General features: G+C 38.6%; 3 protein-coding genes and 2 non-coding genes across 7 annotated transcripts; 1 reads left to right on the top strand and 4 right to left on the bottom strand.

The window, feature by feature from the left end:
* Positions 1–51: 51 nt before the first annotated feature.
* On the bottom strand, positions 52–1,531 carry LOC104719112 (uncharacterized). Of its 2 annotated transcripts, none has more exons than XM_010436959.3 (2): positions 773–1,531; positions 52–649 (listed from the first exon to the last, which is right to left on the bottom strand). In XM_010436959.3, the coding sequence occupies exons 1-2, from the start codon at positions 1,267–1,269 to the stop codon at positions 484–486; spliced, it is 663 nt and encodes a 220-aa protein (XP_010435261.1). In that variant the 5' UTR covers positions 1,270–1,531; the 3' UTR covers positions 52–483. The 2 variants fall into 2 exon arrangements, with proteins under 2 accessions (XP_010435261.1, XP_019086497.1); XM_019230952.2 differs by having other exon boundaries at positions 52–664; positions 773–1,512.
* Positions 1,532–2,200: 669 nt separating this feature from the next.
* Positions 2,201–5,144, bottom strand: LOC104719111 (histone-lysine N-methyltransferase family member SUVH9). 2 transcript variants are annotated; one of them, XM_087470152.1, is made up of 3 exons: positions 5,020–5,144; positions 2,797–4,932; positions 2,201–2,463 (listed from the first exon to the last, which is right to left on the bottom strand). In XM_087470152.1, exon 2 carries the CDS (start codon positions 4,770–4,772, stop codon positions 2,841–2,843), a length of 1,932 nt encoding a protein of 643 aa, XP_087326278.1. In that variant the 5' UTR covers positions 4,773–4,932; positions 5,020–5,144; the 3' UTR covers positions 2,201–2,463; positions 2,797–2,840. The 2 variants fall into 2 exon arrangements, with proteins under 2 accessions (XP_087326278.1, XP_087326277.1); XM_087470151.1 differs by having other exon boundaries at positions 2,797–5,131.
* Positions 5,145–12,076: 6,932 nt separating this feature from the next.
* LOC147936170 (small nucleolar RNA R71) lies at positions 12,077–12,183 on the bottom strand. Its single transcript, XR_015569773.1, has one exon. It is a non-coding gene; the product is annotated as a small nucleolar RNA R71 (small nucleolar RNA).
* Positions 12,184–19,717: 7,534 nt separating this feature from the next.
* LOC109126858 (uncharacterized) lies at positions 19,718–22,943 on the top strand. The gene is made up of 5 exons (XM_087468616.1): positions 19,718–20,161; positions 20,245–20,385; positions 20,550–21,745; positions 21,893–22,189; positions 22,844–22,943. The coding sequence occupies exons 1-5, from the start codon at positions 19,718–19,720 to the stop codon at positions 22,941–22,943; spliced, it is 2,178 nt and encodes a 725-aa protein (XP_087324742.1).
* LOC147936169 (small nucleolar RNA R71) lies at positions 20,105–20,211 on the bottom strand. Its single transcript, XR_015569689.1, has one exon. It is a non-coding gene; the product is annotated as a small nucleolar RNA R71 (small nucleolar RNA).
* Positions 22,944–24,802: the final 1,859 nt, after the last annotated feature.

Genomic DNA, 24,802 nt, shown 5'->3' with positions numbered 1-24,802 from the left:
GAATCCGGTAACTGCAAAATATTTGCTACTGCTGCCATAAATGGCTGGAAATGAAGCAAATACACAGAAGCATGACGTATGTTTCTTTTTTCTTTTCCTTTTCTTGTATACAATTATTACAGGTCCTAAAGTTTTTGGTACTTGATGAGACTAATCAAAAGCTCCCATTGTTCTTCACAACAATGATATATGAACATATTCTTCTCTCTAGATTCTTATACATCCGTTTATTTCCCATTGGTGTCATTAGCCTGTCATGTGTTAGATATTTACAGCCTTACGTTTACCCACACTTTTCAAAGTGGAAAAAAACACAACATATAAAAAGAACACTTCATTGCCAGAGTTTAGAGAGATGAGAGGAAAAGAAAACACTTGAAGATTCATGAGTGGGGGAGGTAACCTTTATTTTATCTTCATAATTTTTGTTTTCACAGCATTAAGCTACGTGAAAGCATATAAAAACTGACTAGGTATATATGATCATGCCAAGAGCCAGAAGTTCTTATGTGTCTTGGTGTTTAGAACATAGCCTCCATTTTGACCTTTCTTTTGTACCCCAACACAAGTGCATTTACTGTTCTCGATTAGATATTCCGCTGTGTCTACTCCTTTTGAACCTCTTAGTGACCCTCCAGGCCGCCTAGATCTGTCAAATTCAAAACTATCCTCAAAAATGTAAAGAGACCAACGTTTGTATATAAAGAACATTCATAAGCCAATCGGTATATGATTGTTCTTAAAGGGATCTATGGAGATAGAGAGGACATACCCTAGAAGGGAAGATGAGATTGTCCTCCGTTGGCCTATAATGATAACATCAACGCCAAGCTTGTCACCATGAAGAAGAATCGCTATAGCTTTGAAGCCTTCCATAGCTATACACTCGGTGTGTACACGTACCTTAGGCTGAGCTATTTCACATATCCGTTTCATCTGTTCAAGAAAGTTCCCATCTCCTTGACCTATCTCAGAGGCCAAAGCGCTTACCGCCGCAGCGTTAGAAGCGCTTGCGGTAAGGTTAGAAGCAGGAGAGCAGCCGCTGCTAGAGGAAGAGATGGAGCTTGGTAATCTAAGAAAACTTGAGAAAGCGTTTTTCCAAGAACCACCAGAGCTTTCAACATGTACAAGGATAAGTTCGTCTTGCTCGAGCACGGCGTGTGAAAGAGCGTATTGAAGAGCAGCTGCTGATTCACGGGTTGGGTCAGCGATCACCATGATCTTACGTGATTGTGGTGTTGAAGATGATCCTCTTCGACCCTCTTCCATGCCCTTACCTTCTTTATTTTTTTTTTCTTTTTCTTTCTTCCTTGTTCCTTTTTGCCTATATCATCACCATTTTTGATGGGTTTGTTTTACTTTTGATCAGAGAAAATTAGGGTATCAAAAAGCTCAAGATTTGTTGTCACGGTTTGTGTTCATGTTTATCTCTTGAAAAAAACTGTTAAGGAAAAATAAAAGCCACTTAACCGTTGTGTGTTCTACGTTTAGAAAAAGAAGAAAAAGAAAAAAGGTTAATTGTGGTGGTGGTGGTTAGTGTTGCTATTTTTGAGGAATACGTCACTTTTGTTTTTAATTTGGTTATTTTTAGGCGTTACCAAACTTCCGACACAACAGCACATTCCCCACCAATTCTCTCTATGGTATTGTTTGTTTTTGATAAACTTTCACATGACTTCTTCTCATAAAATTTTTGATATTTTGAAACAAGATGAAGACAATATATAAATGAAAGAAAAAAACTACAATTGCTGAATCCTTGGGTTGATAAATGTTGATTTTTTTACTATTTAGTGAGCAAAAACAAACACATGCATGCATGATTCTGAAACTTGTTTGTTTACATGAGAAGTAAATTATTATTGACTTTTTATGTTATTCTGTATTATGCGGGTAATTACACTCACTAATTACAGGTAAAGCAATATGAATCCTTAATATATATATCTTCTGTTCTTCTATAAGATGTTGTTCCAGTTTTGCAACTTTGGAGTTATTTATATTAAATTACTTATCAAATCACAATCCTTAAACTCTTTATCCTCACCAAAAAAAAACCTTAAACTCTTCATCCTCACCTAAAAAAACCTTAAACTCTTCAATGGCTGAGATAAACAACCCTACATTTGATTTTTTAACTGTTCCCTCGCCAATTGACTTGAGTTACTTTCACTATCCTATTCCAATAATTTGGTGATAATTTCAAATTAATACCCTATTAATTGGAGAGAGAGGTGGTTAACATTTCTTAAGTACGAGACAAACCCGAGAACAAATCAGCACAGACAAAACAAACATCTTTTGAGTTTTGTACACTATAACCCCCCCCCAAAAAAACCTCAAGACTCCCAATTGTGCAAAACAAAGATACCCAAAATTCAAAATGGGAGAAGTGGGGGTCTCTTAAACTTTAGCTTCTGCACAATTCCTTTCCTTCTGCACAATTCCTTTCATGTCCACCAACTAGCAAACAAACAAACAAACAAAAGCAAAGCATTCAATCTCAGCCTGATTACAATATGCAAGAGAAACCGATAAATTATCGAATTCAAATGAACATGATATGACCAACATCAAGACCACATCTTTGGTTTTCTCAATGCAGCATATAGACCAAAAATGAAATCAGACACCAAGTTGCAGCATTTCTCTCACAATCCATACAATGTGCAACACGACTATGCAAGAAAGCAAACCTATACAAGACCCATTTGCAATGTTTCTTGCTGATGCTTTTCTCAAAGTTTAACAAGAATGATACTAAAGGCTTATTAACCATTATTAACTTAGTTTTACCTGGAAAAATATGGCTAGGATCCACCCATTTAACAAGGAGATTTTTAATTAGAAATGGCAAGCTTGGCAGTCCAATCATCAGCTACTCCATAATCAAGGCTGAGCTCAGTCATGGGAGGGATGTTCTCTGCAGCGAAGAGCATGACTCTAGGGAACATCAGACTGTTGTGATCATGGAGTACTAACTGGACAATGACATTTGGATCAGTACTGTGGCTTATGTAACAAGCAACATTCCTCATCTTGGACACATCCATGGCGAAATCAACAGGAGGTATCTGAGGATAAGAAGGCTGCTGGTAACCAGCGAGGACCTGAGACAAATCTCCCCATTCTTCCCATCTTGCAGAGGAAAACCGAGCAGGATATACCAATGTATCACCGTTCATGGTCATAATGTTGGCTTGTTCCCTTGTCAAAGCAACCCCAGCATACTCACAAATAAAAGCACCAGCATGCAATACATCCAAAGACCGCACTCCCCAACCCGTTTCAAGTGACCTAAACACTTCGAGCCTATTCTTCAAACCGTTTTGAGTCACACGGTTTCGGCAAGTTGGAGGGCACTGACACGCCGGTCCACATTCATGTATCAATGGTTTCAATCTTATCAACTTCCCATGGTAATCATAAGCAAACTCACCTGAATTCTTGGCTTCACAAATGCAGCCACTGGTACAACCTGTGATACAGCTGCATCCACTTGCACTACCACTCCCTTGAATGAATAAGCCAGGGGGAAATGAAGCTTTAGCAAGGTACTCATAAAACAAAGGTTCTTGATCACTGTCAATGTCATTAAACAAATAGACAGGAACATTCTCTTTCCTATTCGAGATATCGAAACTGATGTAACCTGTCGGCCTAACAGACAACGGGTTGTTTTTAAGAGTACTAGCAAGCTTCAAAATGGAGCTACCCATCTCAGCCTGCCCATCAATTCTCTCCAGCCTAAATTTATACACACCAAAACCAGATATCCCAACATCGAACCAAGAATCAACAATCCTAAACAACCCATCGTAAACATAAACTCTGCTAGAAACAGAGTTCTCATACTTCAACCCTCTAATCACCCTGACTTCAATCCCATAGTACATACTCCGTTCCATGGCAAGATTCCCACCTTCCAGCTTCTGATGTTCAGCTTGCTTTCCAAGCTTATCCTGCCCACCATGTCCTGTATATATGATCACATCTCCTTGATCATCATCATCCTCATACCCACCAGAAACAATCACACTAGTAGCAATAGGCTCTCCATTAGAGCTAAGACTCCCTGTAAGGTAATCAATCCCAGCTTGAGTCTGCCCATGTAAACCCATAACACACAACTCAAGCCTAAAGAAGAAGATGTCACCAACTTGAACACCAGGGATCGAACCCACGATTCGTTTATCACGATTCAGCCACAAGAAACAATCTTTCATCAACGAAGCAGCTTTACTATCAGGTCTACCTTTCCTAGTTCCTCCAAACCCTAGACGCTTAGCTTCTTCCATCATCATATAGATCCTAAGGGAATCATAAACCATCCTCGTCCTCCTCACATTTTCACGAAACTGTCTCTCACCATCAGGTCCAACATCAGTGATCCTCACAAGCTCCGACGAACGTTGCTGCGGCTTCGGCCTACGGGTAAAAACACCCGACGGTGGTGAAGCGTCAACCGGAACCGACTCAGGGTTAGGATTGTCCTCAACCGGTACGATTGCTCCGGTTAAGGAATCAAGAACCGTAACATCATCGTGACGTCGAAGCCGTTGAGCGAACGCGGACCTGAAAGTCTCGGCGACGTTGTCGGAATCTGAGTTTGAGGGTTCGTTGGATGATGAAATCGGGGCTTGTGGGTTTGAGTTTGGGAGTTGAAAAGCCAAGTTTTGGGTTGATTCAGTGATGGGTTCGAGCTTTGGGATTAGTGTAGGAGACGGATTCAAATGCGGATCTTGAAAAGGAATGTGAGATGAAGAACCCATCTCTTCAAAAATGGGTTTTTTTTTGTTCTCAGAGTAATCGAAGAGATGGGTTTCTTTTAAGCTACATCCATGGCGAAAGCAGGAAGCTTTCTTCTTACTCAAACGTTCCTCCTCCTACTCCTATATATACAGGATTTACTCGAACGTTCTTAAGATTTTGCTATTAGCATAAACATGACAAATGATTTAGTGTATTAACTCCAAAAATTTAGGCAATAGGAAAAATCAAAAATCAAAAATTTCATACCTCTTTTTTTTTTTTTTTTTGGTTTTGAAGATCTCTGGAGATGAAAATACAGAGAGCTCTCTCCTTGGGGAATCGTGATGTCTTTTTGTATTGGTGTGTTTGTTTGGTGCATATATTGAACCAAACCAACCATACCATAAGCATTTATTTCTTATTAGTAACACTTAAGATTTTTTTTCTAATTTTGTGTATTAAAATAATTGGTATTTTTTAATTTTTTCTATTAATGTATTAGTTTTATTATAACTTTATTCTATAATTTGATTTCTTACTTTTCAAATTAAATAATTTCTTAACTTATATATAAAATCATTAACACATAAGATTTACTAAAAGTATTGAATACAGAAATAAAGGAAATATACATCTCTCCATATTGGAAATTTACTTTTCTTAATATCTATTTTTTTTCTATTTATTTGTAGTCAACTAAAATTTTAAAGTGATAAAACATTTTAATTAAATTTCATTAATTTTAATTTTTATAAATATAATAACACTGAAATTCTTTTTTTATTATTTTTCTATCTTACTTAGTTATATACAAATTTTCGTATATACTAATATTACTTTTTATAGAGAAACATTTATCTTTTAAAATAAATATTACGAGATTTGTTAATAAAAATACATATATATAAGAAAAACAATCAGAAAAACAACCTTTTATATATTAATTGAAAAAACCTATGAGACTAAAATTTTGAAATTTGAAGAAAAAGTCATAAGAAAGAGTATAAAATATGAATGCAAATTCCTTTTCATATTTATTTGTCTATTTATAACATAAAAATATTTATTTAGTTTTATATATTAACAATATACTGACATGTGGTACCCCAAACTCCTACTATCAGAAATTGACGTTTTGGTACCTAATTTGGTACTTTTCTTCATTTTGTAAATAAAGTTTTTCTTTGAAAAAAAACAATTTTAAGTGCATGACGTAACTCCAGATTTCCAAAATTAAAAACCTAATATTAAATGCATAAGATTTTACATATTCCATGTTGATTACATATCTCATATTCATGTTTTGATAATTGAATTCTATTTTAAACCTAATATTGAATGCATAAGATTTGCATATTCCAGGAACATTACATATTCCATATTCATGTTTTGATAAATGGATTTCATTATATATAAAAAGAAATTGAATAAATGCACCATATTTGACTTCATCATAATACTTTCCATAATTTAAACATTCATATGTTTCAAAATATAAACTGCTTTAACTGAAAGTACACAGATTAAATATATATATTTTAAAATATTCATGAAAAAACTATAACATAAAAAACATAAAATACTAAATTAATCTGTAATCTTTTCGTAATAATACGTATTAAAACTAAAAAGTTGAGAAGCGACTAAAAAAGACAATATGTTCTCTCACATAGGCAGTTTCTTTTCCACTTTCTCATCGATGATTATCGCCACGTTGAGATTCACGATCCAGCGTGATGCCCTATCAATGGTTGCAAAATTTATCCTATATATTCACCGGATTATGAATCCGAAAATCATAAACAATATCCCAATTTCACTAGCAAATTTCTATCCTTTTCGATTCTACCATACCCTTTTGAAAATAGATGATAATTTAGGGCGAGCAGTCGAAGATATCAGTCTCGGTACTAATGACAAACCCTTTCACCCTGTTGGGATAATCAACCAAGCGGTGACCGAGAATCACTTTGTTCGGATAGAGCGTCATGTCCTCCCTAGAAGACAACACATTCCTATAATTGTGGCTTCATTACCACAAATTGCATTGATGCGGGTGGTCAATTCCAATTCATATACTCCTCTGAAGAAGAATTGGAGATGGTGTAGAGATGAAGTCCCTGGGGTTTCAATGATCGCATTTCTGTTATGCAACGATGGTTTCCACATCAACCACTGATCAACTTCATTTTTTCTAGATTCAGATCTGAGGAATACATAGTACGAGTTCAAGGAGACGCAATGAAGTTGTGGAGGAGCAACATGTACGAGTTCAAGAAGACGTAGTAAGTGAAGATGAAAATTCTGAGGAACCTGAGTTTTTATAGATCCTAATCATGATTGTCTTACTGAAGTTTTGGATGATGAAGGTCACTACAACATGTATTATATCGAATTAAATACTAGTGAGCTTTTTAATCGAGTTCCAGTTTTTGATAATTTCACAGGTGATATCTTAGAGAGTGCTAGTCGTTGAGCCTATTCAGATAATATCCATCCTTTTTAATTCATGAATTTTCCAAGTCTCAACAATTTGGATGCAGTCTCTTGTAAGGATCATGGAAAGCGCAAGCTCGATGATATGCTGGATACTTCAGAGAAAACTGGTTCCCTTAAGTTGCATATCAGGGAACGTGGTGAAGGGAGTGGCTCAATTTCGTCATAACCTGTCTTGCCCAGAGGTGTTGTGGGCCCTAAACCACCACTGCCTCCATAGATCTTACGGTTTGACACCTCAATGGGATACGTAATAAGTATCTCCCAAAAAATGATATGCCTTCTAGAAACAAAACAAAAGGACGATAAAATCTGGGCCTGTTGCTGTGAGTGAGGTTATGATTCATGTGTAATAGTCCCACCAAATGGTGTAAATGGTGGGATTGCTTTCTTTTGAAAAAAAGTGTTTCTGCTTCTAATGTTTTTTAATCTTCTAATCTTATAGATATGCAAGTTGAATCAAGTGGTTTTTTCTTCTACTTATCTTTTATCTATGTTTATCCGGATCCTTTTTTAGAAATGAGTTATGGAAAAGTTTAGAGAGAATATCAACAACAAGACACACTCCTTGATTATTAATAGGTTATTTTAATGAAATAAGAGGGAATGAGGAAAATCAAGGTGGCTCTGGACAACCAAAGAGATCTTTGCAGATTTCCAAAGAATGATTGGTACTTGTGATCTTAATAATTTGAGATCAGTGAGTAATAGATTCTCTTGGGCAGGTATTGTCACTCTACATATGTTCAATGCTGCCTGGACATGATGGTAAACTCTCAATGGTTGACGCATTATCCTTCTTCTCAAACATCTTTTCTCCCGTTTGAGGGCTCAAAGATGTATTGAGTTCAGTTTCATTATGATAAAATATATTTTGATAAAGTCATAAAGAGGGTTTCAGAGATTCAGTTTTGGAAAGTTGGTTTGATTATAATAGCGCAACAATCCCTTTAAGTAGAAATATAAATAGCAAAACAATGAAACTACTTACCCGAATATAACCAACTTCATATAAAAGCTATGTTTTTGTCGATATTCGAACCTAATACCTCTTCACTTTTGAGCGAGTGTGATACGACAATGCCACGTAGATATTTTAACGATTTAATTCATTTTGCATTGTACAGTAAAACCTCTACAAATTAATAATGTTGGGACCAACACATTTTATTAATTTATAGTGATATTAATTTATCTATAAATTAATAATAATTATTTAGATATATTTTTAATTGTTTAAATTTTTTAAAATTATGAATTGGAACAATTATAGCAAAATAAGATTAAAATTTCGGATGTTATAAATTTTATGGTTTAGGAATTGAAATTGTAATATTTAGAAAGCATTATTGACAATAAATTACAAATACTATAGACAAATTGACTGATACACATGACATACATAAATTCAAATCTATGAATGATAATATCAATTCTCCTATTTTAATTATCTATCAAATTATCAAATTGTAAATGATGCATATCTAAAAATTAAAACTTTAAAATTTAATTATTTGTAAGACATGTTATAAAATATTTTAGAGAAATCATTATAGTTTGAAAATACAACATTACAATTGTTCTATAGAAATGAGCTTTAGGAGAAACATAAACTATTATTTACAAGATTATTAATTTATGATATTATTGGGACCAGATTTTACATGGAGATTTCAAAAAAATTATTATCTTATTATCTTATCGAATATTGTTAATTTTTACACTGGCCCGATTTGGGACCATCAAAATTTATTAATTTATAATGTTTATTAATTTATAGAGTATTAATTTATGGAGGTTTTACTGTATAAGGGACAAAAATTAAGGTTGAAAATACCAAAACCGGAACAACCGTTATCATATATATTTAGATCAAAATACCAAATTATAGTAGATAACAAAAATTTCAGAAAATTTTTAAACATATTTCTAACGCCCGTGAACTAAAATCTCAGTTCGGGTTTTGCATCGATCGATGCACCATTTGCATCGATCGATGCAAGGTTCACTTTTGTGGGACGACTTAAGTTAAATGCTCGTTTTATTGCGTTTTGGGTTTGGAAAACCCTAAGGATGAATATAAAAGGATAAGCTCGACGTTTTAGAGGGGTTTAGCCACTTTTTTTGTTCCCGAGAGAAAAAGAAAGAGAGAAAAACTTCTAAAAGTTCTTGAGAGCGTTATTGGTTAGTTCTAAGCTGTTTTTGGAGAGATTTGTCCATGTGAGTGGAGATCTGAAGCGGAGGACGTGAGAGAAGCTTGCTAGGAGGCTGTTTTCGTGGGTTTTAGGATCAGATTTCTCATTCTCAAAGATGAGTGTGTGACCATGGCTGATCTAAGCGATTAGATGTTTGTTTGTGTGTTTTTGGGTGTTTTTGGCTTATATGCTTGTAGGTGAATGTTTGTTGTGAGTTTTGTGGCCTTTGGATTCGGGTTCTGGCATCATGGAGCCGAGGAGAGTTGGAGGAAATTGTTCTCGGTGTTGTGTCGTGTGACTGCATCGATCGATGCAATTAGGGATTTGACGGAGACGCGAGAAATTGCAAGGAGTTCATTGGTTGATGCATATAGGGATTATGAGGATTGCATCGATCGACGCGAGGAGAGCGTCTGTCAACGTAAAGATGTTGCATCGGTCAACGAACGTCAGAGTCGACGCGCTTGTTCAGAGTTGTCTGGTTTACTTGTTTTTCTTTGTGTATTGATTGTGCTTGTCTCTTCGCTTGTGTGTATAGCCCAGTAGATGGGAGGATCGCCTCACAAAGTATTTATGATAATACTCATGCATCTCATTTGTGTTGTGGTACAAGTAAAGGCAAAGTGTGATCGTGGAATCAAGGCAGTGATGAGGATGATGTTCTAGAGGCTCAATTGTGTGTTTTATGCTGCTTTTAGGTGGCTAGAATGGAACATTGTGGTCTAGAAAAGTAGCCTAGGTGTCAGGTCATTTGATTCATGATATTTGCTTCAGAATTGTTAATTAGGATTGTTGGATGATTTAATATTGCTTATTTAGTTTATTGGATTATTGTTGGTTAATTGATGGTTTATTGTTTGTTATTTCTGCGGTTTGATTTATATGATGTTAGGATGTTAGTGAGTATGGGATCACTAGTTATTTATTATATTAAAAACAAAAAATGGGTCTGTCGTTTCAGTTTGGTATCAGAGCCCTTACAGTTCTAGGTACGGGTTCATTAGGCTTTGCTTTTGATGTTGTAGATTTACATGCTTTGATTGATAATAAATCTCTAATTTACATGTTTTAGACAAACAAATTTTTTGTCCATAATTTGTATTATAAATACCCTAACCTTAGCATTTTTAGGTCACTAACTGTAGGAATTTACATTTAGGCTACTTAAAGTGCTGCATTGTTGCATTTGTGCATTTTGGATGAAAACAGATATTTTAAAACCTAAAAAGAATAAAAAGAAGGGTTAAAAAGTTGCAGCTTTCACAAGGAAGGAACTGCTTACATTTATAGGATTTACACAGAAGCATCAAGAAGGAAAAATGAGGCCCCCGACCATACCACCCGATAATTGCCACATAGAACCTGATCGAGTTTATGACGAGACCTTCAAATATCGACTCGAATGAAGATTTTACGGTGGGATGCAGCTTCTGAGTTCTTCTTCAAAGTTATAGGAAATCGAGTTCTCTTTCCAAAGGTGGTGATTTGAAGCCAATCGGATGTGCGGTTCAAGAGTTATTCCTGTTTTAGTGAGCGTATATACATCTAGATCGAAGAATGGAACCGACCGATCACCTATCCGATCATGCATCCAAAGTGGAGCTCGAGTTACACCTCGTGCAGCATGGTCGTATACCTGCTGATGTGGCTAGGTCAACCTGTTTTCTTATAATTACCCAATCCTTATGATCGTGTGGTACTTCGAGTTGTTCTTAATTTTTGTTCTTTCTGTTTTCTTATTTTTGTTCACCTTAGGTTGATAGATAAAACCCCCATTATTGCTTGGCTTGACTTGCATAGTTTTGATCATATCTTATATGCGAGCATAACAACCATTTGGATTGATAAACCATTGTACTACAACTGCATAGGGAATTGATACCCTGGGTGAAAATCCTATTATCAATTTGGCACCGTTGCCATTTGGTTGTTTTTTTTATTAAATTTAGGATTTCAGCACTTGCTAGATCAAGTTCGTTTTATTATTATTTGTTCTCGGTACTGACTGTTCGCTTGTGTGTTTTGGATCTTAGGTGAACCTACGCGACCCCCTACCTGATCCACACCCGAACCCTTACCCGATCCACAACCCGAACCCCTACCCAAACCTGTCTACCCGAGCACCTGCTCGTGTGACCTTTCGGATTCTTGATTGGGTACTTGTATACACCAACCGTTTGCCAAGAGAACCAAGACATCAAAGGACGGTATCATAGTAGAACAAGAAGAAGTGGGAATGGAAAACCCACATGATCAAACTGAACTTCAAAGGAGAAGGAAAAATTGATGATAGCGATGCTCCCACTACTCATACTCAGAGGTATGGGAGAGTGCCTCCTGCTGTCCACAACCTTCACAATCAAGAGTAGTCTGATATCAATGGTTCAGAGCAATATATTTCATGGACTGCCCACTGAAGACCCCTTGCACATCTTGATGAGTTTGACAGGCTCTGTAGCCTCACCAATATAAATGGAGTTAGTGAGGATGCCTTGAAGATGAGATTATTTCCCTTTTCTCTAGGAGATAAAGCCCATCAGTGGGAGAAGACTCTACCGCCTAGAAAAATCACCTCTTGGATTGATTGTAAGAAGGTCTTCCTTGCAAAGTTCTTCTCTAGTTAAAGGACTGCACGTTTGAGGAACAAAATTTTAGGATTTCTCCAACAGAATGGCGAGTCTTTCATTGAAGCATGGGAGTGCTTTAAAGGCTACCAAAGACAATGCCCACATCATGGATTCAACAATGCATCTTTGTTGAGTACTTTGTATAGAGGTGTTATTCCCAGTATCAGAATACTTCTAGACACAGCCTCCAATGGAAGTTTCATGAATAGAGATGTCGCTGAAGGTTGGGAATTAGTATAGAATCTTGCTCAGTGAAATGGAAATTATCGTGAGGAATATGATTCCAGCTCAAGGCGCGGTGTTGATTCTGACGAAGGGCATAGAAAGGAACTAAAAGCCTTAAATGAGAAGCTTGAGAGGCTGGATAAACTCCTTCTAACCCAGCGGAAGAAAGTACAAGTTGTTTGTGAAGATGAGCAGTTTATGGTCCTAAACTATCCACCACAACAACCCAAGCAGGCTCCTGCACAAGATCAGGACATGAAGAGCATGCTTCAGCAAATCCTACAAGGTCAAGCTATAGGAGCTATGGAAACAAGTAAAAAGCTCACAGAGGTGAATAACAAGATAGACTGCACATATGGTGCCCTTAATATCAAGATTGAAGCTTTAACTTGCAGAATGCTTCACCTAGAGAGCAAGGGTGCATCTCCTTCTTCTGGACTATTCAATGGGACTGCAATTAACAATCTCAAATATTTTGTCACTACCCAAACTATATCTCTCAAAGAACTACCTACATGATCAGATAGCTGATCGGGTGGTTTCATTCTTCGATCTGGATGTATATACGCTCACTAAAACAGGAATAACTCTTGAACTGCACATCCGATTGGCTTCAAATCACCACCTTTGGAAAGAGAACTCGATATCCTATAACTTTTTTGAATAACTCAGAAGCTGAATCCCACCGTAAAATCTTCATTCGAGTCGATATTTGAAGGTCTCGTCATGAACTCGACCAGGTGCTCTGTGGCAAATATCGGGTGGTATGGTCGGGTGCCTCCTTTTTCCTTCTTGATGCTTCTGTGTAAACCCTATAAATGTAACCAGTTCCTTCCTTGTGATAGCTGCAACTAGTTAACCCTTCTTTTTGCTCTTTTTAGGATCTAAAGTACCTATTTTCATCCAAAATGCACAAATGCAAGAATGCAACACCCTAAATGGCCTAAATGTGAATTCTTACAGTTAATGACCTAAAACTGCTAAGGTTAGGGTATATATAATGCAAAATATGGACAAAAAAAGGTGCTTAAAACATGTAAATTAGAGAGTTATCAGCTTGTTTTTGTGAATTGTTTGTGTTTATCTATTCGCTTGTGTGTATAGCCCAGTAGATGGGAGGATCACCTCACAGACTATTTGTGATAATACTCATGCATCTCAATTGTTTTTTATGGTGTAGGTAAAGGTAATGTGTGATCGTGGAATCTAGCGATGAAGGGGAGAATGTTCTAGAGGCTCGATTGATTGTGGTCTGGCTTTTTTAGGTTGCTAGAGTTGAGTCGTTAGAACATTGTTAGGATGCTGGTTATTTGCTTCTTGACTTTGTTGGATTATTATGAATACCTCGTCCCACGGACCCCACTAGCCCACCGTTAGTTGCCCCAATGGACCCCAAGCTGGCCCTGCAGGGTATCAATCCTAACCCCTTACTGTGGAAATCCAAATCCAGTAGTAGGTTATTGGTGCTCTAGGCGTTCCTCGAACCCTGGTCCCCACCCTTTAACAACCTTCCCACAGGACAAGCTGTCACCAATTGATCTGCAAGTCAATTGGTGACAGCTTGTCCTGTGGGAAGGTTGTTAAAGGATGGGGACCAGGCTTCGATGAACGCTTGGCGCACCAATAACCTACTGGTGGATTTGGATGAATAGTTCCTGTCCACCATGAGGGGTTATGATCGATGTCCTGCAGGGTCAGCTTGGGGTCCGTTGGGACGGCTAGCGGGGGGGCTAGCGGGGGGGGGGTTTGCAGGGCCATGGACAGTCCATTGGGACAGCTAATAGGGTCCACGGGATGGGTTGTCATAATTAAGAAATTGTTAGACTTTGGTATTTGGTTATTTATTGGATTATAGGTATTGTTGTGTTATCCAATGTTGTTGATTGTTGTTAGAGTGTTAGTGAGTATGAGATCACTAGTTAAATGTCATGTTAAAAGAAAAGAAAATGGGAAGAGTTGTTTCAATCATACATCACACCTTTAGTTGACTTTGACAAATGTTAATTCTTCCTCCACAATTGAAGGTCAAGAAAATATCAAAATAAAAGCTATATTTTCTGACCGTGACCCAAATTTGATTACATTCTTCTAAAGGCGCTCTCTACTATTCAAACATTAATTAGCAATCACGTCTGATATGTGTATATTTTACACTCTTTCATCATGCATTTCTCATTCATTTTGTTCTCTTAACTCATTGTTTTGCATTGTTTTAAGTATCTTTTGCATAATATTCATATTAGATAGTCTTTGCATTGTTCTTGCATGCATCTTGCATATTGGAGTTGTTTCAGGTGTTTTAGGAGATGTCCAAACAATCAAAAGCAAAAATGGAGTAGGAGAGCAGTCCAACGATCCAACCTTCCACGTCTTTGATCGAGTCGAGTGAAGATTACTTTGGGATTCAGCTTTTGACATCTTCATCTAAGTTGTAGAGAATCGAGTCATCTTTCCAATACCGTTGTTTTCAAGACAATCGGAGGCGTGGTTCATAAGTTATCACTGTTTTAGTGGATGCACGTACGTTATGAATTCCGACTAGACCTGCACGCAAAGGAGAGCTCCCACTCGATCGGATATGTTAGCAGCAACTCGACCAAGACATCTCAGGAGGGCTCATGAGCACCCTCAAGGCGCGACTCGATTAGCAGCTCCTAGACGACACTTTTCAAGCTGCCTCTCGATCGATGATTTCAAGCTGCCACTCGATCGACGTTCTCAACCCGCCATTCGATCAAACATCCTAGACCCCGACTCGATCGACACTCTCAGGACGCGACTCGATCGACGCTATTAAACCAACGTCCCAATTTTGTTCTGAAGACGCGTCCGAGAAGGGTTCCTGAACCGACCTTTTATCTTGTCGTTTTATGTTTTAGGGCTTTCCATGTTTTACTATAAATACATTTTGTTAAGTCTCTACCCGAGACATATCGATTTTCCTTAAGGTTTACTAGCCACCTAAAACGTTCTCTAATCTTGTAATCCAGGTAGCTTTGATTTTATTGAGTTTTTGCATTGGATTACTTATACAAAGTTGTTCACCTCATTTTTATCTACCTCATGATGCTTGATTCAATGCTTTCTGAGTTTGTGTCCTTGATGATGATTTCCGGATCTGAGTAGTGTTAGAGTTCTTGAGGATGGGATAGATTAGGTGGAGGATCTTAGTATGTAGGGTGTTTAAGTTTAGATTCGTATACTCTCTTCTGGACTAGAGTTAGAAATACTAGTTTCTCTCTGATCAATTGGAACTAGGTCTTAGACATTTCCGCATCCAAAAGGTGTTTGATGAAATGTCTTACCAACTTGTGCCAAAGACTTGCATTCCTATCCTAAGAGATTAGTTGTCTAGGGTGTTCGTTGACGTGAATGAACTAGTTCGTCACGCCTGCTCGACCATGTTTCTCTAGCGAGAGCTAGGTTTGGAAGTGTTCGAGTTTGAGTAGCTTCTGCCAAGAGATTGGATTAGCTAAGTTATGATGTTCATTGTCTAGGGATAGTTTGCTTGTGGCATGTTAAACACTTAGTAGACTAGGAGACTCCGCCGACGTCAATTACTCCCATCCTTAGGACTTCTATCTTTTTGATTGATATTTCATTTCTGTTCTTCCTATCTAGTTCATGTTCAAATCGTTCTCTGCTTTTACTCATTCAGTTTCGCTTCTTGTCATGCATGTACGTTTCTAATCTTGTATTTCATTTCCGTTTTGCATTTCTATCATTCTAGGATTGTTAGACATAAACACTCTCTTTGAATTTGCTAGACTTGTAAGATCCTGATTGCATATTGAGTGATAGTAAAGTTTCCCAACTAGATTGACACCTTAAGCATTACAACTGCATAAGGTTAATTGAACGTACTAGGACATACAAAAATCCTAGTATCAACGTCATTGTTATTTTTCTTGATTAATTTGTCACCTACTTCTTTGTTCTCTAGGTGTAGAGTATTTAAAGGTGACTATTTCTATTAAACAAAATAAACAAAAGAAATTTAAATTAAAAATTATTTATAATTAAAACGAATGATTCCATTGCTTACACAAATCTTTCACTTAAATGTGTGTTAGATTTTTATCTAATTCTTTTGATTCTACTCAAGTCCATGTCAACCCATTGTTCCCTGAAGGTGCTTTTCTTAACAAGCGTACCATTCTCTACAATTACAATATTATGGGATTAAGTTATACCTTATTTAAGTTTTTTGCTTAATGCATTGTTTAAGACTTATCCCTTTCTGGTAAACATTGAGAAAGAGAACATATGGAATGGTAAAGATACCTGCAAGGTGTCGAAAGTTCTCTTGAAAGATGGCCTTAGTGAAGAAAAACTGTTGTTGTAACATCCTCGAGGGTGTTGGTGGAAACCAACAATTTTTGTTTCAACCGGTTTGTCTCAAATCGTTGATTTGGTTCGGTTTGGTTTAAGTGGAATCTGTAAACCAAGGTATTTAAGGCAGAAGTCGATGTTTTATGGGAGAAAAACCTATTTGTCGCCTCCTTTAGCCTTTTACCGATCTCCAAAAGTTCGAGAGAAGTTCTTGAGAGTTTTGGGGAGATTGTTGGACTTTTATAGCTGTTCTTGAGAGATCTAAGGCTAGGATCATGTTAGGAGCTAGTTAGGCGTGTGCTTTCATCAAGTTTTTGTCATAATCTTCTATGAAAGAGGTGAGTGCATGAAAAGGGCTGATCTAAACCTGAGATTCCTTTGTTTTGCTTGTTTTATGTCTGTTTTTAGTGTTATCGTGCATGCTTTTGGTTTGTTCGGGTTCCCATGAGTTTTTATGGCTGTTGGGTGAGTTTCAGACGATTTTGAGGAGTTGAAATATGGAAATTCGACTTTTGGCTTCGAACATAACGTGTCTGCGGAGTCGGTGTAGATCGACACCAGGTGGGTATCGGTCGACACCAAGGGGTTGACGGCGCCGAGTCTTGGCGAGTGTCAGTAATAGGGTTTTCAGGTCAATGAGGGGTGTCAGTCGACACCAACCTGGTGTCGATCAATGCCGACTCTGCAGACATGTTATGCTCAAAGCCGTTCCGTTTTCCTGGTTTGTTTGTGTTTGCTTGTTGCTTGTTTGACATCGGAATTCTCAGTTGCTTGTGTGTATAGCCCAATAGATGAGAGAATTGCCTCACTGAGTGTTTATGACAATACTCATGCATCTCAATTTGTGTTTGTGGTGCAGGTAAATGCAATGTGTGATCGTGGAATCAAGACATTGGAGAGGAGGATTTTCTAGACGCTTCATTGTTTGTTCTATGCTGTTGTTAGGTTTCTACAATGGAATGTAGTGGTCTAGAATGGATGTTTAGTTTGCTGGTTCCTTGTTCTATGACGTTTTATTTTAATGGTTTTGTTGGATTGATGAGATTGATTTATTCGTCTATTTAATTAATTGGGTTAATGTCTGGTGATGTTCACATATTTTACCTTGTCTTACCTTAGTTTATTTACACATTTTGCATCTTTTACTAGCTTGTTAGGTCATCATTGAGTAGCTTTAGGGCTGTTTATGCATTAGGGTAGATTTGCATTGCATTGCATTGTTTCTTGCATAAACAGGTGATTTAGGACCCAATGGAGCATGGATAAGTGCTGAGGGAGAGTGAAGCCATCAAGAGAAGCAGACAAAGGAGCTAGAGCAGAAGAGAATCAAGGTCCGGGAATTCACTCGACCACCACACTCGACCAGACACTCGACCGTGTGCTGAGAGGGACTCGACCGACTGAAAGGAGCAGAAGAAGACCTGACTCGACCGAGCACCTGGTCGAGTCAACCGAGCCGCCTCTCTATTTTGTCCTGTAGCCACTTTACAGGGGAAGAATATCACAAAAACCTAGTTTTTACCCTTTTTGGGATTTTAGCTTTTAAGTTTACATCATCAACACTTTTAAGCTTTTTCCTTTGATTTTTGTACCTTGTTGCTTCTGTAACTTTTTGGGTATTGAGAATCTAAGTTTATTTCCTTGAACAAAGTTGTAGATCTTCATCTTATTTTTCTAATCATGCAAGTTTCATTGATTTCTGGGTTTATGATTTTGTTCATCATGTGTTGTTCATCTGAGTAGTGTGTTAGGATCTTAGGGATGGATTAGGCTGGATGAGAGTTATGGTAGTTTAGACTGACCAAGCTTGATTGTTTAAATATCTCTTCTGGATTAGGCATGCTCTATGTTGTTCTTATATCTGAGGGGGTAAGAACAGATCCAAGGTTGCTTAGCATCATACCAATGTTTAAGCTTCTGGATAATACTAATGCTAGAGATTACTGCTCCTATCCCAAGAGATTGGTTGTGTAGGAAGGTTTTTGACATGTGATGATCTGGATCTTTATGTCTGCTTTTATATGCAATAGCTAGTGAGAACTAGATCTAAGAGTATCTAAGCTTGATTGTTATTGTCATGAGAATGGATTAACAAGTATTGGAAGATCATTGTCTAGAGATAGCTCGCTGTTGATTGAGGTTTGTTGGTCAGTTTAGATTAGTATAGCTCAAGTCCAGCCCATGAATCAATCCCTAGGACCTTCTGTGTTTATTGATTTCTCTAGTTGATTACTGTTACCCGCTTTCTGTTTGATTTACTTTCAACCAGCTCTGTTTGATTGTTAAGTTCTGTTTCTGTTCTTCGTAGCTTCCTACTCGACCCAGTACTCGATCGAGCATACGATCGAGTGCCTGCTCGAGTATGTGTCCCAGTTCTTGCTTTATGACCTGCATCCTTCTAGTTTCATTCCTGTTTCATTGCATATCTTAGTGTCAGTTATTACCTTGCATTTAAACCGTCATCTTAGTAGTTTTACATTCTGCATTTACATTTTTTTCATCAATCAGTTACACCACAACCACTTCATATTTGGCTTAACTTAGATAAGTGTCTACATCTTGACTGCTTACATCATACTCATTATGGATTGACATCTCTTATACTGCAACTGCATAAGAGAAATTGAAGCCTCTTGCATTCCACCTTATTCCACAAGTTTAAGATTAAGTTCTATTGTTACACTTCATCATTACTGATTTGAATCTTCATCTGCTTGGTTGTTTTGAGTTTCAGGTACCATCTCGACCCTGCACTCGACCTTGCACTCGACCGTCTGCACGTTCGAGTTATCGATCAAGTCACCAAGACATATTCAATCAGTCCTCCAGTTTCAGTCAATTCGATCCTCAACTCGAGCCGGTGCTCGACCAAGTATCCGTTCGAGTGGTTGATCGAGTCACCAACAAAGGTTCACTCAAGCTAGTGCTCCACTGTCTGTCAGTTCGAGTAGGTGATCGTGTCCGTACATGCAAACCTGATCGAAAGGAAACAAGAACCTTGAAAGATACATTGAGCACATCAACCGTTTATCAAGAGATTTGAGGCAACAGAGAACCAGAATCCTTCCAGAACAAGAACACCAGCTGCTCATGGATCCACCCATACAGAGACCAAGACAGATTGGAGCAGGTGATGCTCCAAACACTCACACACAAAGGACAGGAATAGTTCCACCTGTAGTAGCAAATAATAATTTTGAGATAAAAAGTATGCTGATTACTATGATTCAGGCAAATAAGTTCCATGGTCTGGCTATGGAGGATCCCTTAGACCATCTTGATGAGTTTGATAGGCTCTGTGGCCTGACCAAGATTAATGGAGTAAGTGAAGACAGTTTCAAGCTCAGACTCTTCCCATTTTCACTTGGAGATAAAACTCACTTGTGGGAGAAGACTTTACCAACAAGAGCAATCACAACCTGGGATGGCTGCAAAAAGGCTTTCCTGGCCAAGTTCTTCTCTAATGCAAGGACTGCTAGACTAAGGAATGAGATATCTGGTTTTGCACAGAAGAATAATGAGACTTTCTGTGAAGCATGGGAAAGATTCAAAGGCTACCAAACCCAATGTCCTCATCATGGGTTTAGTAATGAGTCCCTACTTAGCACACTGTACAGAGGAGTTCTACAAAGATCAGAATGTTGCTGGACACTGCATCAAATGGGAACTTTCTTAACAAACATGTGGATGAAGGATGGGAACTGGTAGAAAACTTAGCTCAGTCAGATGGAAATTACAATGAAGACTATGATAGGACTGTCAGTTTGTCGAACCTGCCCAGGATGAGAAGTACAAGAAAGATTTGAAGACTGTGCATGAAAAATTAGACAAAATTCTCTTGACTAACATTCACTTTTTTGCTGATGAAAATACAACAATCCAAGCTGGGGAGAATGAAATGACTGAGTTGTGTTATGTTCAGAATCAAGGTGGTTTCAAGCCTTACAACCAGTTCAAGAACAACAATCTGTCTTACAGAAGTACTAATGTGGCAAACCCACAGGACCAGGTTTATCCAGCTCAACAGCCCCAGCAACATAACAATTATGTACCCAAGCAGCAAAACCAAGGTTTCCAGGCTCCAATGTGTCCCCCACCAGGGTTTCAGACTAATCAAAGCCAGGAAACAGATTTAAGAGCTATGATGCAGCAAATGCTACTTGGACTAGCAAATGGGCAGCTTGAGACAGCAAAGAAGTTAGCTGAGTTAAACCAGAGGCTAGATTCTTCTTACAATGATCTGAATATCAAGTTTGAGAGTTTGAATTCTAAACTCAAGTTCATGGAGAGCAACATAGCTTCTACATCAGCTCCTAAGCCAAACCAACTCCCTGGTAAGGCTGTTCAAAACCCAAGAGAGTTCACAACTAAAGCAATCCATTTCTATGAGGAAGCTGTCACTGAGGACAGTGAAGTTCAAGCTGTGGAGGATTTGTCACAGGATAAAGCTCAGAGTGAAGGTTTTACACAGCAAACTGAAAACAGAGTACCACTCGACTGTGTACTCGACCACTCAGACGATCGAGTGCGTGATCGAGCTGATCCCATAGAAGTTGCTAAACCTGTTAGATACATCCCTCCTGCTTACAAGCCTCCTCTGCCATTCCCAGGGCGTTTCAAGGAACAAAAACTCAAGGAACTCAGGGAAATAATTGAAAAAAAGGAATTGATGGCTTTGAAAGAAGAGTTTATCATTCAGTACAAAAAAGAAGAGAGAGGGTCTGCTTTGGAACAGTATGCTCCATACCCTCTCTACCAAAACATGCTACTTGAGATATCACATCAGAAGGCTCAGAATCAGAATAAGAAGGATCTTGAGGAGATTGAGAGAGCCATCATTCCAACCAAACTTGAAGACCCAGGTCCATTTGATCTACCTTGCTCATTCAGCTATTTGCATTTCAACAAATGCTTGTGTGACCTAGGAGCATCTATCAGTGTAATGCCCTACTCCATTGCACAGAAGCATGGGTATACTGACTTCCAGCTTAGTAATCTCTACTTGTGTCTAGCTAATGGATCACATAAGGATGTGGTTGGTAAGATGGAAAATTACCCAGTCAAGATAGGCAAGGCCATAATTCCCACTGACTTCCTCATTATAGACATGGATAAAGAGTTGGAAGACCCTATCATCCTAGGAAGACCATTCCTAGCCACTGCTGGAGCTGTAATTGATGTCAAGGAAGGGCTGATAACTTTGAACATAGTTGAGGGTCTGATCATGAAATTTGATATTAACAACCCAACCAACTTGCCTTCTAGAGGCCAGCCCTTTGTTCTTAAAGACAAAAGAGATCATGAGGTCTCAAGTGAAGTGAGAACTCCAAAGGCTAAGTTCTCTTCTGATGAGGATTCAGTTGAAAAGCTCAAGGGCTCAGTTCAAGAGTTGACTAGCTTGGTGAAGGAACTTCAGGTTCAGATCAACAAGAGGTCTTTGAAGAAAGCAAGACTAAGGTTCAAGCTTAAGCAGAAACAGGGTTCAAGTTTAAAAGGTGAAGTGATTAAGAATCAGCTTCACAGTGATCAAGTTACACCAGGGAGGATCTCATCACCTCCTTGGTCTCCAAACCAACCCTGAAAAGGCATCAAAAGTCAAGCTCAGTGACTTTAAACAAGCTCACTAGGGAAGAAGTCCCTAAGGTATCATTGTTCATAAGTTTTATTTTCCTTGTAGTTTTGATATTTTTCTTTCGAACTTTTGTTGGACAGGCCTTTATTAGAGAGAATAGATGGGTTTAGGAAGGATTGAACTTGTAGAAAGGAGTTTTTGGAGCCACTCGACCAGCCCACGAGGGGTACTCGATCGAGTGACTATAGGCCCAGGCCCACTCGGTTAAATTTCTCTTTTGCTCGATCGAGTGGAGGGAGAAACAATTTCGAAAATTTGAATTTTGGTCAAGCACTCGACCACGTGGGGTCGAGTGGTGGGGTCAAGTGACATCAAAAGTGAGTCAAAGAATCCCAATTCAAATTTGAATGGTATGGACGCTCCACTCTTGTCTTCTTGTCCTCTCTAGCCTCTTTAGAAGAAGCAAACTCGATTTTAGTCTCTCATACTCTCTCATTTGCTAAAAAACACTAAAAATCTAACTTGAAATCTCTCACAAGTTTTATCTTCTTGCTCAAGCTTAGTTCTTTGGTTTTTGGGTTACTAACCTATTAACTTTGAGCTTTGAGTCTAGCCTTTCAGTTCTCTTTGCAAATGTCTTCAAGGTCTAGAGAGACATCACAACAAGCTGCCATTCGTGAAGCTAAAGGAAAGAAGGCTGTTGATCGATTCATGGATCGCCGTGATGCATCTTTGGTCACATAGAGAGAAACTGGTGAACGCACTCGACCGCGTACTTGAGGAGGCAACCGACCGAGTGCTAGCTCGAGTAGGGGGTCGAGTGGCTTTTCGAAGAAGAAAAACCAACTTGTTGAGGAAGATCCAGAGCGGACAGAGAGTGATGAGGAGATGGAGTTTACTCTTGAGGAGCACATAAGAAGACATAGGGCAAAAGGGAAGAGGCCAGCTCAAGAACACCAAGAAGAAGGGAATGTAATTGAAGAAGAAGAAGGGAATGTAAGTGAAGAAGAAGAAGAGATGGAAGAAGAAAATGGTTCTCAAACCCCAAGCCAACTCAATGAACCTTCATGAATATGGGTTTCCAAGGAACAAGATATCCCCATAAAGAAACCATGGAGAAGCTGGGTATGGCTGAAGATATTGAGTTTCTGTTTGAGAAATGCAACCTAAGCAAATTCATGGGATTGTGCTTGGAGGGGTATGGGGAAGAGAGTTGTGAATTTCTATCCACCATCAAGCTTCATCTCTTCACAAGTATGGACCAAGACATGGGAGCTGGTTACATTGACTTCACCATCAAGGGCAAGAAGTATGAGCTGTCACTCAAGCAGCTAGCCACACTTTATGGGTTTGAAGTTGGAAGTGAAGAGGACATTGTCATACCCAAGGAGGAACTTTTTCTGTTTGGGAAACAATTGGAGACAACAAGCTTTATTCTTTTTCCAAGACCAAGAGTTCAAAGATAAGGAGTCCAGTCCTAAGGTACTTCCACAAAGCTTTAGCAAACACATTCTTTGCTATGAAGGAAACTGGAAACTTGAATTAGGGAGAGCTTAAGATGATTGATGTAGCACTCTATGGAATAATCACACAAACAAGAGATGGGATTGTTGTCCTTGGGAGCAGGGTGGATACAGATTTGGCTATGGTCCTCATTGACCAATTCATCTATTATAGAAGCTGGGTTAGCAAGCTGCACAAGAGGAACTCAACTGGAGTTCAAACCATTGGAGGCATCATCACTCCAATCCTTATAGCTGCAAATGTACCACTTCAAGGAGAGAAAGCCAAACCAAGATGAATAGACACCCAATATCTCACATCCACCCTCATTCTAGCAAAGGAGTTGCACCATGGGAAGCACCTCTTCAACTTTGAGCATCCAACAGTGGGGAAGACTCAGCTTGTTCTACCTAATCAAGCACTCACCACCATAAGAGAAGGGCTGAACATTGACTTTTGGCCAGCTGCTGAATTCTTGTTTGAGGGTACAGTCCAAGTAAGAGAGGATCAAGCTAGAGATGTGGAGATGGCTGATGGGGAAGAACAGTTTTATTTTGAGGAGTATGAACCAAGCCCAAGAGATAGTAGAGGGGTTAGAGAGACAAGCAAAAGGGTAACAATTTTGCAAAAGTGGAACAAGTGGCATAAAAGACTGTGGATAAATTGAAGAAGAAGATGGGTAAGATGGCTAAGTCCATAAAGAGTTTAAAAGAAAGAAATTGCTGAGCTAAAGAGTGGAGATTCATCACCAGCACCATCAAGACCTTTGAGGAGGAGGAGCTCAACTAGAGCATTGTCCAGAGCTGAAAATCCAGTGTTACCAGCTAGAGCTTCACTGCACAAGCCAATTCAGAGGGAGAGAGGTTCAAGCCGCACAGAACTTCAGTTTCTGATGCACTCGACCGGTGCACTCGAGAACCCACTCGACCGAGCGCCTCCGATGTACTCGACCGAGCACCTGCCCAATCCTTCCTATGGCTTTCCAGCTCCAACAGGTTATCCACCTTATCCCTATGGTCCAGCTTACCCACTCTTTCCACCTCAGTACTTCATAGATCCAGCCCTTCTGCAACAATACTATGAGCACCAAGGTCAACCAT

Source organism: Camelina sativa, chromosome 10 (assembly GCF_030686135.1).
Source record: "Camelina sativa cultivar CO46 ecotype springtype chromosome 10, ASM3068613v1".
NCBI classification, from domain to species: domain Eukaryota; kingdom Viridiplantae; phylum Streptophyta; class Magnoliopsida; order Brassicales; family Brassicaceae; genus Camelina; species Camelina sativa.
Note: the sequence above shows the minus strand (reverse complement) of the source record. Positions and strands in the feature narration are given on the sequence as shown.

What these genes read in the sequence shown, in the direction of transcription:
- LOC109126858 (XM_087468616.1), top strand. Translation starts at nt 19,718, where the DNA reads ATGGATCCACCCATACAGAGACCAAGACAGATTGGAGCAGGTGATGCT. An exon ending in ATTATAGACATGGATAAAGA is followed by an intron (nt 21,746 to 21,892) that starts GTTGGAAGACCC and finishes CTTGCCTTCTAG; the next exon opens with AGGCCAGCCCTTTGTTCTTA. An exon ending in AGGATCTCATCACCTCCTTG is followed by an intron (nt 22,190 to 22,843) that starts GTCTCCAAACCA and finishes AATGTCTTCAAG; the next exon opens with GTCTAGAGAGACATCACAAC.
- LOC104719111 (XM_087470152.1), bottom strand. Translation starts at nt 4,772, where the DNA reads ATGGGTTCTTCATCTCACATTCCTTTTCAAGATCCGCATTTGAATCCG.
- LOC104719112 (XM_019230952.2), bottom strand. Translation starts at nt 1,269, where the DNA reads ATGGAAGAGGGTCGAAGAGGATCATCTTCAACACCACAATCACGTAAG. An exon ending in ATCTCATCTTCCCTTCTAGG is followed by an intron (nt 665 to 772) that starts GTATGTCCTCTC and finishes TTTTGAGGATAG; the next exon opens with TTTTGAATTTGACAGATCTA.